General features: G+C 43.4%; 1 protein-coding gene across 3 annotated transcripts in view; it reads right to left on the bottom strand.

The window, feature by feature from the left end:
* Positions 1 to 16,459, bottom strand: part of Shark (SH2 ankyrin repeat kinase) — a 54,767-nt gene that overhangs the window by 24,114 nt on the left and 14,194 nt on the right. For all 3 annotated transcript variants that reach the window (XM_075679809.1, XM_075679810.1, XM_075679811.1), the window contains 7 exons: positions 14,906 to 15,149; positions 14,673 to 14,743; positions 13,055 to 13,180; positions 9,893 to 10,001; positions 9,581 to 9,682; positions 6,455 to 6,525; positions 749 to 886 (listed from right to left, as the gene is read on the bottom strand). In XM_075679809.1, the coding sequence (XP_075535924.1) occupies positions 749 to 886; positions 6,455 to 6,525; positions 9,581 to 9,682; positions 9,893 to 10,001; positions 13,055 to 13,180; positions 14,673 to 14,743; positions 14,906 to 15,149 (861 nt within the window). The remainder of the gene's footprint in view (positions 1 to 748; positions 887 to 6,454; positions 6,526 to 9,580; positions 9,683 to 9,892; positions 10,002 to 13,054; positions 13,181 to 14,672; positions 14,744 to 14,905; positions 15,150 to 16,459) is intronic.

Genomic DNA, 16,459 nt, shown 5'->3' with positions numbered 1-16,459 from the left:
GTACTGTCGTCTGTCAGGCGCCGCTTACTCACTGATGTCACCATTCGCCGGTTGGGTGGCGGGAGATTTGAATTGTGATAATGTTTTCAGACCCCTCAGATGCAATTTTCTCGCGAACTAGTCTTTTCTTAGCATAAAACAGGTGTTACGAAGCTTCTGGAATGATAAACAGTCCACATCAACTTAGTATTTGCCTTTAGTGTCCCTCTAATATGAAAAACTTTTGTCAAGCATAGCCCTGTCTTTCCTGCAACCTGTCTGACTGTTTTTGTGAAGCAGCTCGAGTTATCAAATGCCTAGATAGTGCCAAAGTGTGCAATTACTTATTGCTTGACGTGTCTGCTCTGAGCTTCCCAGAAAAGCACACCCAGGTTCTTCCACCTGGGCGTTAACCTCAGGCATCTAGCAATCTATGTGACAGTTGATGCTAAACGCCCTAGGCGTGCGTAAGTGACATCAGGACTCTATTTATAAAGAGAGGCTCGTTCCTTCTCGTTTAAGCGCACCTTAGGAACTGCGTAGTCTCCACATCACTATATGGGCCTGTTTTTCACAAAAATGCCTCGCTCCAAGAAGCTTCTCACCCTATCTGAGTTCAAAGAATGTAAGCGCACCAAGGCCACTCGCCAAGGTTATGCAGCGAAGATGCCTGAGGCCTGCGTTATGCATTAAATGTGATGCCGCAAATGCAGCACCATATTTCTTATGTCCACTTGGAACTTATATCCACTTGAAGCCATCAGAGTACCATCATGAGCGGCGGTCCCAGGCAGATGGCTAACAGTCGCACAATGCATGGGTGCCGCAAGTCCACCATGAGCTCAGCCTCGCGTGCAAAGCCTTCACTGGCTGACACCTCCCGCAGTTTTTTCACTGCCACAGACACCTGCACAAACAGAGGTCTTAAGCATTACAACTCGCACAAGCACTGATATACAAAGTCAACTTTCTGGCAAATGTCGCCAGCTCACTAAGCATGATAAAGCAGTGCAAAATACATGGACAGAGGAAAGACATAAAACATAACCAGCACCTGTGCATGTCTTACATCCTTTTGTTGCCGATGGCTTCGTATCGTATGCACTTCAAACAATCTTTATTAATCTGAATATTTCCTTCTCATGTTCCACGTCCTAGTCAGTACACTAAAAATCTGTGGGTGAACTGATGCTACTTTTCCCACAAGGTAGTGTAGAGAAACTTCATTTTCTTTTGTTTAACGTTCAATTAACCACTATGTAAAGCTTGGGTCCTACAAATGACTAATAAATAAGATTTGAGCAGTGTGCGATAGAGCTTTTTAGAATCCAGATGTCGCACAAAGCCCAGTGACCGAACATCTTTTACATCATCACCCTATATTAAGTCCACTGCAGGACGAAGGCCTCTCCCTGCTATCTCCAATTACCCCTGTCCTGTGCCAACAGATTCCAAGTTGCACCTGCGAATTTCTTCATTTCATCCCCCTACTTCTGCCGTCCTCTATTGCGCTTCCCTTCTCTGGGCACCCATTCTGTTACCCTAATGGTCCACCGGCTATCTAACATATGCATAACATGACCTGCCCAGCTCCATTTCTTTCTCTTCATGTTAATTAGAATATTGGCTATCCCCATTTGCTCTCTGATCTACACCGCTCTCTTCCTGTCTCTTAACGTTATGCCTATCATCCTTCATTTTATCGCTCTTTGTGCAGTCCTTAACTTGTTCTCAAGGTTCTTTGTCAGTCTCCAAGTTTCTGCCCCATATGTAGCACCGGTAGAATGCACTGACTCTACACCTTTCTTTTTAGTGATACATAATGGCAAGCTTCCAGTCAGGATCTGCCAATGTCTGCCATATGCGTTCTAACCCATTTTTATTCTTCTGTAAATTTCCTTCTCATGATCAGGATCCCCTATGAGTAATTGACCTAGGTAAACGTATTCCTTCACAGACTCTAGAGGCCGACTGGCGATCTTGAACTCTTGTTCCTTTGCCCTGCTATTTATCATTATCTTTGTCTCCTGCATAATAATCTTCAACCCCACTCTTACACTTTCTCTGTTAAGGTCCTCAATCATTTGTTGTAACTCATCCCCAGTGTTGCTGAACAGGACAATATCATCTGCAAAACGAAGGTTGCTGAGATATCTGCCGCTGATCCTTACTCCTAAGCTGTCCCAATTTAATAGCTTGAATACTTCTTCCAAGCATGCAGTGAATAGCATTGGAGAGACTGTGTCTCTCCAATGCTATTCTTGGTGAATATTTCCAATACTTCAATATCTTTCTCCAATATCTTGGTGAATATTGTATACAATACCGGAAGTAAACAAACGAGCCTATAATTTTTCAATTATTTAACGTCTCCCTTTTTGTGGATTAGTATAATGTTGGCATTCTTCCAGTTCTCTGGGACCCTTGAAGTCGATAGACACTTCGTATAAAGGGCCGCTAGTTTTTCAAGCATTATGTCTCCTCCATCTTTGATTAAATCGACTGGTAGCCCATCTACTCCTGCTGCTTTTTCCCGTTTCATGTCTTGCGAGGACCTTCTAACTTCTTCGCTAGTTATAGAAGGAGCCTCTGTAACCTGTTCATTACTATTTCCAATGGCGGTATCCTGCTGCTATGGGTATGGTACAGGTCAGTATAGAATTCTTCCGCTGCTTTTACTATAGCTTCTAAATTGCTGATGATATTACCCTTCTCACTGATTTCATGTTGCATCCATTTTTTACTGCTTCCCCAGCCTTTCTTACATTATAATTTCAAATATCCCTTACTTTCGCCTTGATCAGTTTTGACAGTTCTGCAAATTCTACCTGATCTCTTGACTTGGACACTTTCATTCTTTGTCGTCTCTTTATTAGGTCCTTCGTTGCTTGGGAGAGCTTACCTATTGATTGCCTCGGTGCGTTACTTCCCACTTCAAGTGCTGCTTCCGAAGCCAGCCTAGTTACGCTTTCGTTCACTACCTCTGTGTCATCTTCATCTCGCTGTTTTAAGGCTGCATATTTGTTTGCAAGTACCAGCCTGAATTGGTCTGCTTTTACTCTTACTGCGTCTAGGTTGGCCAGTTTTTTCTTGACCAATTTTACTCTTTCTCTCTTCAAATTGAAGTGAAGCCTAGGCCTCACTAACCTATGATCACTGCACCTTACCCTACCTAAGAGTTCAACATACTGCACTATGCTGGGATCGATAGAAAGTATGAAATCTATTTCAAACGTGAGTATCGTTAAGGGCCCCATGTCGCAGAAAATCCGGTGTCAGAATCTTTGGATTTGTTTGTGAGCGAAAGTTTCCGTATATAATTAGGTATATGTACATGGCAGAGCAGCCTCTGCGCTTTCGGCGGCTCGGCCTTCGACGCAGCACAAGATGGATGTACCCTGTGTCTCGTTGGCTTCTCGGTGAGAGAAACGACAAGTTCCACCATTATTTTTCCCCCTACTCGTTTTAAGTGCTGTTTGAGGTCGTCGAAACCTCTTGTATACCTGGCTGTGTTCACGGTCACCTGTGTACGCGAGGTTCCTGAACTACTAGGTCAGAACCGTTTAGAAATAATTTTATATTGTGCTACCTATCGCAATCAGCAAGGGAGTTTTTAGGCATGTAAGATCCTCTGGGCTGAAATTCTCTGCCGCAAGGCAGCCTCACAGCCTGCAGGGTTATCTGACTGAGCTGGCTTGTATGCCGGTTGTCCTAGTCGGAAGTTCGAATCCTCGAGTTTTCTTTTTTCTCTCTCTCTCTTTTTTTTATTAATCTGTAGGTGGTAATATCGAATTCACATCCTCCAGTACTATACATCTCCAGGCTTGCATTGACGCCTGACACCGGCAAAAACGCCGCAAACCAGTGGGACTATACTAATCTAATTAGAAAGGCCCATGAAGCTTCAACAAGGACACTCCCTCACCAGAACAGGAATTGGCCTCCCTGGTGCAGTATTTGGCCACTACCTCACTCACGATTCCTACAATTAACCCATGGCCCTCATGGCCTGCCGTTGTGGAGCAACTGGCCAAGGCGGCTGTCAGACCTGTTTTCTCTGGAACTGGACAGGCTGCCAATGGAAACTGACCCTGGCAACCTTTAACACCCGAACTCTCTCAAGTGACGGTGGCTTAGCAGGACTCTTTGAGGAACTATCAGGCATTGTTTGGGATATCATTGGCCTTAGTGAGGTTAGAAGAACTGGTGAGACTTATACAGTGCCAACTAACGGCCAGATACTCTGCTATAGAGGACTCCCAGATAAGAAGCAATACGGGGTAGGATTCCTAATACATAAGAACATAGCGGGAAACATAGCCAAATTCTACAACATTAATGAGAGGGTAGCAGTAGTCGTAATAAAACTTATTCAGAGGTATAGATTAAAGGTGGTGCAAGCCTACGCTGCAACCTCCAGTTTGATGATGATGAAGTAGATCGGTTTTATAAAGATGTGAAATTAGCCACGAAAAAAGTGCAAACTCAGTATACTGTAGTAATGGGCAACTTCAATGCAAAAGTGGGGAAAAAGCAGGCTGGTGAACAAGCAATATGCAACTATGGTGTCAATTCTAGAAACGCTAAAGGAGAGATGCTGGTAGGATTCGCGGAAAGAAATAAGCTGCGAATAATGAACACCTTCTTCGGAAAGCGTAGCAACAGAAAGTGGACCTGGAAAAACCCTAATGGTGAAACAAGAAATGAAACATCTTTTATGCACGGGAGCAAACGTCACAGCATGCCTTTAGAACATAGTTCTTCAGCTTTATTTTGAAGAAAGTAAGATGCTTAGAAGCACAAGGCTTGGTATTTTCGCAATGGCCAATGGAATGCTCAATTTAGTGGGCAGTGTCAGCAGGCAAAACCAGAAGTTGCCCAAGACCAATGCAACTGAACTGCCAACCAAACCAATTTGGAAACGTTCACATTGCTCTGCTCTGAACTTAACTGAATTGATAACAGATTTGGCCAGAACTGTTTCTTTGTTTTGTTATGAGCTAGTATGAGCCGCTGACTGAACCAGTTTGGAATCATTCCATTGTTTTCTCCGGTTCAGCTACAAAGTGGTGACACACATTTCAGTTCAGCAAAAATGAGCAGTGAAAATCCATTTATTGTTCAACTCCCTGTTATTGAAAACACTATGCCTAGCTTTATAGTAAGGAGACCGATGTTCATTCAATGAAAAAGTGATTTATTTGGAACAGCACGTCCACGACGTACACACTATAGTATATGCAAGTGTTCACAAGTCTGAAGCTGAAGCAAGGTAATGTTACAGAATTTTGATGCCAAATATATGCAAATATGTGCTATGTAATTGAAGCATAAGAAGTTAGTTACATTCCTTAGCACAGTTCACTCAGCAATCATGAGAGGTGTCATAAATTCAAGAAACAAAGCTCTTGATCACAATAACTCCATGGGAGGCATTGACTAGTGCAATGAAAATATGTCGTACTACTAACTGTCACTCTGCAATGGCCAGAAGATCTAGTCCTGGAAAATATTATAGCACCTGCTTGACATGGTAATTTTCAAAGAATTTTGCCTCTAGAAGAAATCTGATGGCAAAGTGAAGCATATGGATTTTCAAATTAAACTTGTGGAGCTGTTGCTTGAGCTTTACCAAGAGGACAAAAATAAACCAAGGACAACAAAGCCAAACATGGCTCATGCAATTGTTTCTGGCTGGTGAGTGCATTAGCAGAAAAAGGCCAGTGATAAACGCCACAGAGAAAGATGATGCTGATTGATGGAAATGTGTAGGGTGCAACAAATGCAGTTGATCAGCCTTAAATGGACTGTGATCCTAAGTATATTATGGTGGAACATCTGGCAGTATAGGGAACCAGCGCTGGCCAGGAGGCACTACGGCAGTTTGAATGTGTGCTAAAATGCTGGTGCTGTATGGTAGGAATTAGCATGCGCTGTATCAGCGCATGCTAATTAATGCCCACCGTGGTCAGCCAAACTCTGTATGTGACCATGCATGTTCCAAGAAGCACATTCACCTATACGTTTTACATGCTGGTGCTGATTTGGGTCAGGCCCTGGACACATGTGCCGCAAAATAAGCGGTGAATTTGCTGATGCAAAACTGCAGCATGTGCTACCGGAAAATGTTTCCTCCACCCGCTAGTCTGTGTGTTACGGCAATGTTGTAGGCATATGAAGCTTGTGGGAATACTCATGTCCAATGTTGGTCACACACACGGCAAACATTGCATCAGAGGGGGGAAGTCTGGTTGGTCACTGCGCCCAATTCTGCTGCAACTGCCACAATACTAAAAAGAAAAAAAAAAAAAGACATCCTGCTTCGATCTCCCTTCTTTTTTTTTTTTTTTTTAAAGCAAAGAGGAGGGTTGCCATTTGGGTCAGCCACAAAGGACAACCATCAGACAGGGCCTATAGAAGCATGTTCATGCTCCAAACACCTTAGCCAAAAGCTTCACACAAAGCGCAAGCTTACCTCAGTACCTTCAGAGGTCAGCCACAGACCTTGTAGAACAGAGCCATACTCTCCTTCCCCCAGCGTCTGACCTGCATAAAACACTTGGCTGAGCTAAGAGTATTTCCTTTCTTGCAAGCTGCTCTGTCCTTTCACTTTCTCAGCTTTCCTTATTACTGGATGCTTTCTCTGCTCTACTTATGATGATGATATTGTGGAGTTCAGTGGTGCAAGGGCCAGGTCTGGCCAAAGAGTGCAAAGAAAATGATCACGTGTTTTCAATGAAACAATAAATTGCGAAGTGTAGATGTAACATGGCTGTAAAGAGGCCTAAAAAACATTTGCTGTAAAGTGCAATAAAATATGTACATATTAAATTCTGATAATGACTGCTCAATTATCTCTGTCATACAACTTGTGAATGGACATGTGTAAAAGCTTCACAAACTAGGCTTTGTCTGCAATCATTTAAAAAATGGCATGCACTGTGGCAAAATGCTGCAACTGAACTAACACCATTCCCGGCGAATTATCAACAGTATGAACAGCGGATAACCTGAGGCAATGTGCATAGACATAAGAAAGAAATCTCCTTTTCAGAAATGAATCCTTAGAGCCTACATCTTGCTATATACCTGAGGTAGGAATACTATACGAAATTTCAGCAGTAGCAAAGAATACATCATGTTCTCAATGTGACGATTTGCCATGCAGGCTGCCGTGAAGTAAAGAATGCCAGACCAGTTTGACCTCTCTCGTTCAGAAACGCTTGCCTTCATCTAGTCATCACAACAAAAAGGACACTGTATGATCAAACACAGGTAAACATACTATAGTAGAGTCTCGTTAATGCAAACTCCAAGGGGACCAGAAATTTATAAGAATAAAACAGAATCCAAACTAAGGAGAGCCCCATTAAATACAAGGCAGTACAATTGCGCGATACAGTGCATAAAACAAGTTCATCACTGGGCTCGCATTGAAAAACTTATCTTTCATTCATCAGTGCGCGCCATGTGCTGGCAGCTTAGGTTTCGCGTAAAGTCCAAGTGCGATAAGATTGCGCCTTGTGCGACATTTTCTGTAGGTCTGAGGAAAAGCATTGGTGCTCATCCTGTGACAAAAGGCAGCGGGTGCACGCGTGTCCCGCGACAACTGCCCCTTCCCACGCTTGTTGAGCTTTACCGCAATAATTTGCTCACGCTTCACCGCGTAATACTGCTGTAGTGAGGCGAAGCTGACTGTCGGCAACGGGCATTATGCAACGCGTCGTGCTTTCCGAGCTTCGAAGCCAATGGCGAGAACCACAAAGGCGGAATCGGTGCCATTGCTGATAGCGGCGAATTCTTTCAATGAAAAACACGGCACAGAACGGCAAGAAACGTAATAGCGAACGCAGAAGCAGCTAGGCTTAGCGTTGCTGCGGTGGTGGCTACGGCTGCCAGCGGATCTACGTGCGAGAGCGTTCGAGGAGCGACGAGGTAATCAAAACAGTGGCGGCGGTGGTGGTTTTTATTAATGCCGTTTCGGACCTGACATGACGGCAAAAAGTCCGGAAAATCGGATGGCGAAGGATTCTTGCATCCGTACATGGTGGTGCCGCGAAGCCGTCCGAATTATCGGGAGTCCAGAAAATCGGTCGTTGACTAAACACTGGCAACTACTCCTATTCCGGCCAGCTTTACCGCGACTTTCTTTCCCTTTCAATAAAATTACAGCTAATTTTCCCTGATAGAAGCACAAATTCCCTGAGTTTTCCCTGAGTTTTTCCAGACTATTGAAAATCCCTGAGAATTCCCGGTTTTCCCGGTTGGTAGACACCCTGAATAACATCTCCATGGGCTAAGGATGGTATATATAGCTAATTTTTCGTAAAGAGATCAGCTACACAGAAAAGGTACTGCTGCACACACAATAAACATATGCTATAACATCGAAAGCCAACTGCTTCCTAAAAAGTTTGTGCATTAGGCGAAATAAAACCAATTACAAAAATGTTTCTGGAGTGGCAATCCCCAGAATAAAACAGAATCCAAACTAAGGAGAGCCCCTTTAAATACAAGGCAGTACAATTGTGCGATACAGTGCGTAAAACAAGTTCATCACTGGGCTCGCATTGAAAAACTTATCTTTCATTCATCAGTGCGGGACATGTGCCGGCAGCCTAGGTTTCGCGTAAAGTCTAAGTGCGATAAGATTGCGCCTTTTGTGGCATTTTCTGTAGGTCTGAGGAAAAGCGTGGTGACTTGATGCACACCATCTTCCCGCATGCCCAACCTGGCCCAACCCACTGTTGTAGGTCATTTGGTCGAACGCTCACCAAGAAAGGAGGGGGGGGGGGTGCAGTCAGCACAGTAATTTGATCAAGTGTGCGCTAGGGAAGAGGGGAGGCAGGGGGGAAAAGGCAAGCGCGTGTTAATGTGATCAATCATGCTAAGGGGCTCTTTCCTGTTCTTTGTTTAAGCTGGATGAAAAAGGAGGGCACACGCCGCCTGCTTGTTCCGGTTTGGTCTTGGCTTCATGCATGTCTTTCCTCATCATTATTACAAGACGGGTAGCTAGCAATGCATTGACCTTTCACCTTAAGCTCAAGTTTGTCCAAAAGGAGGTCCATGGGAGCAAGAAATTTTGTTTGAAATATCTGTTGCATGAATTTTGGAGTTCAACATTGCAGGAGCTTTTCACCATTCAAATACATAGGAAAATGCGGCATTGCAAGACACGGACGAAGGCAAGACTACAAGGACGAGCGCAGATGGACAGCCCTCGTCCTTGTCATCTTGTCTCCACCCGTGTCCTTTTTGCATTGGCGCCTTTTTAAATATGTACCAACACGCCCAATTAGCCACATTAATCAAACACATAGGACTTTGCCGGAACTGGTAGTATTTGAACAGATTTTGAAGTATCGAGTTTTCACTGCATTATGATTTTTTAAAAATTATGTTCCCAGCTACATCACCAACACAAAAATACAAAGGCTGTTACTGTCACATCACACAGCCCAGGATTATGTTCAATAGACATATGAAAAAGAAAGTTCAATAATTTCTCTGGCTTGAACAATGATCGTCTGTTCTTAGTGCTTTGTGAAGCCATCACACGGGCTGCCAGAGTTGAAAGGAAAGCAGGGGACACTGCACTTACCCAGACGGAGTGAATCTCTGCTAATCACAGCCGTCATTGTGGGTGTCTGCCGCTGTGACGTGAGAGAACGGGGTCCCACAGGTGGCGGCTCATCTGGTGCAACTGAGGAAAAGAAGCATGTCTGCAGCTCAACCAGAAGCTACATTTTTACAAGCCACTTTCTTTAGCAGGAAACAAGGTCTGCTATCTGCAAACAGTTATAGGCAACATTTTATGCTTCAATTAAGAACATCAGCACAGGTCAGGCTATGCCAGCCCCGCCGCATCCTGCAAGTCCTTTCTAATAACACAATTATGGTTGCTTTTACTTACGAGGCTGAGCAAGGCGCACAGGCAGACCATCCTCAAAATTGCTGTAGTGGGCCACCAAGTGCTCCAGAGATGACAGAAGTGGGCCATCGTCTATGTGCACATATGGGCCCTGCACAGTGTATGCAGCATTCACTTTCCCTTGAAACAGCAGAACTTGGCTAACAGGTGCTTATGAGTAGGCACTAACACCAACACACATATAAGGATTTACCCAAAACCCAGCAACATATTACAATGGGCAATTCTATCAATGTTATTTCTCTGATAACCCAGGTGACCTAAGAAAAACTTAGCTAGCCAGCTGTGTCATGCTAAACAAAGAAGGCACAGGCAGTCACAGTGAGCAGGACAGCAAAAGCGCCTGGACATGAAGGAGAATGCAAGGACAATGAGATAAAATGTGCAAACAGGATAAGAGGGCATTTGGTGTTTTGCTGAAAAGCCTCAGATACATTACAGCCCAGTCCCGACAACATGAGAGATCCTCTCTCGGTGTAACATAAGTGAACCCTGAAAAGAAGCAATACTGGTGAGCATATTCGCTGGGGTTTGCCATTGTTCAAACATAATTGAAGCTTTTGCACCCATACACTAGTAATAATTTATTATTATTAAACTCTGTGCTGGCAGCACTATAAAAGCCGCCAAGACCATATTTAGTGAAAATTGATGGTGCCCAATGGAAACTTCCTGTGCGAAGTGGTTGGATCAAATACAGCTTTTGTAAAAATTTTCTTATTCAAGCATTAGAGTGTGTGATATGGCCGCTATCAACTATGCTTCCTGGTGTCCCGACATAGCTGTAGTTTACAACAGGCTTGTGGAAAGTGGAAAGTGGAGGGGGGCCATTGTAACTGCAATGTGTGACAAAATTTTTATGTTCCTGGTCTGGTTAAAAGCGTAAATAATAATGAGCCGTCGTTTTTGTTTCCTTATTTTCATGTGTCATAACACCTTCCGTTCTTGTTCCAGCGATGTCCTCCATGAACTAAACAATACATTTTGTTTATATTTGGCAAAAATAAAGGGCGCATTATCACCAATATGAAGGCAAACTTTGTAGATAGAGAACTAATTATGATATTTTTAGTATATTACGCATGTAGCTATTCGGAGCTTTATGAATGCGTTTTGCGAACAAAGAATTTATCCCATTGCCCTGGAATAACTGTGAACTCAACAGATATCAAATCAAGTGGAAATTGAGTGTGTGGGAAAGGTGGGGGGGGGGGAGGCATTATAAAGCTCTAAAGCATTGCATAACCCCCTCAGTAGTTGTAGTGGTGGTTTTTAACAGGTTCGCTGGATGTCCACTGTCGCAGGGCCGAGATGGCGAGTCCACTTTTTTAACGTGTGAACATTACAAGTAATTTATGTTGATTGTACGTCGTCGCCTATAACCTTGATGGTACTATTACCTAAACTAGCGATACATTTATCTTGTAGACTTAAACAGCAAGTACAGTTCTTTGTTGAATTATTTAAATTCTTTGTAGCAAATGTGCCTTTTTATGTATGCTGTACTGCTACTACTGGGTGCGATCCGAGACCACTGTGGGTGCACTCATTGCCTTTTGCTCCTGTATCATCTTGAGATGTTATATAGTTGCAAGAGATAAATGCAAATTCAGCTCATTTTTCGGGCCCCCATGGTTCACCATGTGTGATTGATAAATGGGTCCCTGTCGGTTAAATCTACTTATAACAGAAGCATTTCCAGGCTATTTCACTTATTGTAATAGTAACTGGCAATACACACACACACACACACACACACACACACACACACACACACACACACACACACACGCGCGCGCGCGCACGCACGCACGCGCACAAACACACACACACACACACACACACACACACACACACACACACACACACACACACACACACACACATACGCGCGCGCGCGCGCGCACACATGCACACACTCTAGAAATAGTTGTTATGCCACTGCATGTCTTTTACTGTCGCAGAACATCAAAAAAAGCTCTCAGGGCCTGCCAGTACACTTATTAGGCACATCGGTGCTCATCCTGTGACAAAAGGCAGCGGGTGTACGCGTGTCCCGTGACAATTGCCCCTTCCCACGCTTGTTGAGCTTCACCGCACTAATTTCTTCACCGCGTAATACTGCTGTAGTGAGGCGAAGCTGACTGTTGGCAACGGGCATTATGCAACGCGTCGTGCTTTCCGAGCTTCGAAGCCAATCGCGAGGACCACAAAGGCGGAATCGGTGCCATTGCTGATAGCGGCGAATTCTTTCAATGAAAAACACGGCACAGAACGGCAAGAAACGTAATAGCGAACGCAGAAGCAGCTAGGCTTAGCGTTGCTGCGGTGGTGGCTACGGCTGCCAGCGGATCTACGTGCGAGAGCGTTCGAGGAGCGACGAGGTAATCAAAACGGTGGCGGTGGTTTTATTAATGCCGCTTCGGACCTGCCATGACGGCAAAAAGTCCGGAAAATCGGATGGCGAAGGGTGCTTGCATCCGAAATTTCAGACGTTATTATACATAGGCTCTATGGGGTACGTGGTGGTGCCGCGAAGCCGTCCGAATTATCGGGAGTCCGGAAAGTCGGTCGTTGACTAAACAATCGCAACTCCTCCTACTGTAGCCAGATTTACCGCGACTTTCCCAGATACTGCTGCACACACAATAAACATATGCTATAACATCGAAAGCCAACTGGTTCCTAAAAAGTTTTTGCATTAGGCGAAATAAAACCAACTACAAAAATGTTTCTGGAGTGGCAGTCCACGCAAGTGCTTCTGAGGAGCGGTGAGGTCAAACTGAACGCCTGCTCCGAGTCCGACTGCTCTTTTATAATCAAGATCGCTTTGTCTAAATATAAGATTTTCCTCTTGCCAGCTAAAACGCCCACTCTGATGCATTTGGTCTTGTGAAAATTCTTTTCACATGATTCAGTTACCACATAAAAACTTATGCCACAAAAAAAAAAAAGCACTGAGCTAGATCCATGGCTAAATTTTATGATGAAACTTGCAGAAAGTGGGAATTCTTGTTTTTTGCAATATGTAGTAAGACTTCTTGCCCCAAGTAAGATGGCGCCAGTGTGCTTCACTTTTTGGGTGCCTTCTCCACTCCAGCACTTCTTTTTACGTTCTTAAGCAAGCAAAACAATGCACCGTACCTGGGAATGTATTTCAAAGTGGTAGATTGATGTAGGCCCAGCCAGTGAGAGCACATATGAGCTTCGCCGGCCACGCCGCAAGAGGAAAGTGCCTTCTTCAGTCGTAGATAGAAGCCGTGCTGCACACTGCATTAAGATTGTCTTGATTACATCTGTACAGCAGCTTGCTTTCATTAACTATTTTCCTACCATGGGGAAAATAAGTGGTAGGTTTAGCCAAATCTTTCTTTTCTGAAGGAACTACTGCACTCAATATTTTATGTAATACATAAACGGAAAGCAGAATGAATGCACTTCTCATGCATAAAAAAAGGTTTTATTAATGAGATGTACGTCATAAAAAAAATATAAATTGCCAGAATCAATATTGTGGGATAAAATTGAACAAAGTTTGTAAAGACACGCATGTATCTACTAAGAACAAAATGTAACAATTATGAGATATAAAAAATGTATTGCAGTCTAATAGACCCCACTATCTCCAAAAAAATCAAAATTTTCCATTGAACAGGTATTCTACTGCAAAAAATGAAGCAATTGGGCAAGCACTACAGTTGGGCGTTCTGGGCTTCAGCCGTCGATGTTTCAGGCTGGTTTGCGCCGTCGCTCTTACAGTCGAAGTGCGACGAAAAGGCAGCATCCTCAGACTCGATGCTGCTCAATTCATCGATAAAATTAGCCGCAGACACGGAGGAATCGCAAGGTCTGGGATCTTTTGAAGCGTGTGTGCAGCTTGCGGAGGCAGCAATTTTTTCCTTTCTACTTTGACAATTGCGAAACTTCGGAGCGTGTTAAAAAATCACTGCCTGGCGGGAAAAAATCTCGAAAGCAGTGTTTCAAACTACCGCCTGGTGGGAAAAGGTCTCAAAAGCAATGTTTCAAACCATCGTTAGCAGGCTAACTATGCCCAATGGGCTCAATACGGAAAGAGTTAAACTGCATTCATTTCTCATTCATTTTGCAAACTGTCATCATGGTATCTGTCTGTGGGATATAAAAATGCATGATGTGTTATACCATGTCCCTACTATACTGAACAGAATATTTCTCATCAGAAAATTTGTGCAATCTGTCAATGGGAAGGGGAAACACCTGCCATTTGGCTCTGGTGACTCTGGCAAGCATTTCACCTACTCAACTGGAGACGGTGCCATCACCATTCGTGCATGTGATTGTTCTCCTTTACTTAGTTATGTCTCAGAAAAAAAAAAATATGATTCCTATGATGTCTTTTGACTGTGAGGGGAGCCTCTCCTATGTTAGTAAGTTGTTGCCAATTATCCTTAATGTTTGTAAGTATTTAATTTCCACACAGAAATAAAATAAGTAAATTAATAGATCACCTGACACACCAAACAGTGATTCATATTGATGTGGCATTCAATAGCTGCGACACAGACTGCACTGATAGCTTCAGAGGCTCAATTGCTGCTTTGCTACCAGCTTGAAAAGGCATCAATGTTGTGCGTTGTTTGTGTTACCTCACTTACACTATTCCAATGCTGTCGCAGTTTCATTTCCTAACGTCCACACTACAATCCACAACTATGCAATTTTTCACTTTTGCAAAGTGTGGGCCTTCTCATTGAAGGCCCACACTTTGTCATGGCAGACGCACCTCTCGGTCCACATGAGGAGGATGAAGCCAAGAACCCTTCCCATAGGTTGATGTGGGTCTCTCGTATACCTCTGCAAGGAATCCACAAACCAGTGAGTGATATGCAGTTACAATGAATTTCCAAATGAGCAATTTTGCCTGAACTCTGCTGAACACTATCTGCGAATAAACACCAAAACTGGACAATACACTGATGCTGTCTACAACAACACGAGATGTGGCAGGCCACTGACCGAGCACATGAACACAGTCAGAGTGCCTCCCTTGGGCAGCCAGATCAGCGGGTAGCTCATGTCGCAAGGTGCGTGGCCTTGCTGGTGCCCCATGGTCAAGTAAAGCACGCACCACACACGCATGGCCCCGTGCCGCTGCCACATGCAATGGCACCCAGCCGTTATCAGCATCACGTGCCTGTGCACTGGCTCCTGCCGACAGCAGCTCCTTGACCATCTCAGCATCCGGCCACTCACATGCATACTGTGGAAAACAAAAGGCAAGCACATACAACACCGCTTTGCAGGCAAAGTATTAACCTCAAAAAAGAGCACACAAGGCAACTGTTTGCTGTCCATGGCAAGAAATGAGATCAGCGAAAACTAACACTCTGGTTAGTCAGGCCAGGCTTCTTGTCACTAAGCCCAAACATATGTTTCCAGCTAGTAAAGCCTGAATTATTAAGTGCTATTTGTGGACCTTTGATGTCCACGAAGACATCTCTAGGGACTATTGAGGGGTTGCTTTTAGTAAAGCATGTTTGTTCTGGTGTTGCCTTGTATATCTAGTAGAGCTTTTCTGGACTTCATGAACTAGTTTGTTTATCTTTAAAAGCAAAAGGTACAAAAGCCAACACAGACAGGCAAGGGTTATAAACTAAAGGACTGTATCAGGGACCTTGGCAAGTAACATAAGACAAGATTTTGAATGCAGAATGCATTTTCTTTAAATTTGAAAAATATATGTAGTAGTACAATGTATGTGTTTAACACAAACTATAATAGACACTCTGGAGAAAAAGAACCAGATTTTGAACACATACTGAGGCAATTAACAATTTAGATTTAAGCAAAGCACAAAAACAACAAACACAACGTCAGCTACTTACACATTTTTAAAGAATATTTCATTGTACATAATGTTTATATCTTTAAAGAATATACCAAGTGATTTAATGATGTTGCTGCACAGCTAAAAAAAATGCAGCCACAGGCAAAGAAAAGACAGAACATGTCCATGTTTTTCTGCACTGCGCAGCTACATCATGAAGTCGTACAAACTCGCCTAAGCTTTCACACTTCTAAGTCAGCTGAGCCCAGTGTTTAATGACAGTGAAGAATAATGTAATTTCATAATAATTGGTTTGACATTTAGGCAACAAGAAACTGTTACTGAAAGCAGACCTAGCTCAATTATTATTCGCCAAAAAGTTTGAATTCACAAATGCAAGTGTCAGTTGATTAATAGGTTTCCTAAAAAAACATGACTAAGAGGTTGTGCCAAAACAAGTTATGAAAATATAAGATACTGATAGTACAGAGTACAATGCTGGAATAATAAAGAGTACTTTTGATTATGCAGACTGCTTAATTCTATACCCTGTTTCAGTAGTTCTGTTCAGCACGGTGGAAGCTACAGGCTTGTTTGATCAATCAAGTGGTCGAACACATCTTAAAGGGCCCCTCACCAGGTCTGGCCATTTTGAGCTGACAATCGCAGAGCATACATTGCACGATAACAATATTGTCTGCAAAGTATTACATCGCTACACACAGGGGAAAAATGTGAAATTT

Source organism: Dermacentor variabilis, chromosome 2, assembly GCF_050947875.1.
Source record: "Dermacentor variabilis isolate Ectoservices chromosome 2, ASM5094787v1, whole genome shotgun sequence".
In the NCBI taxonomy this organism is placed as follows: domain Eukaryota; kingdom Metazoa; phylum Arthropoda; class Arachnida; order Ixodida; family Ixodidae; genus Dermacentor; species Dermacentor variabilis.
This window is presented reverse-complemented; position numbering and strand designations above follow the sequence as displayed.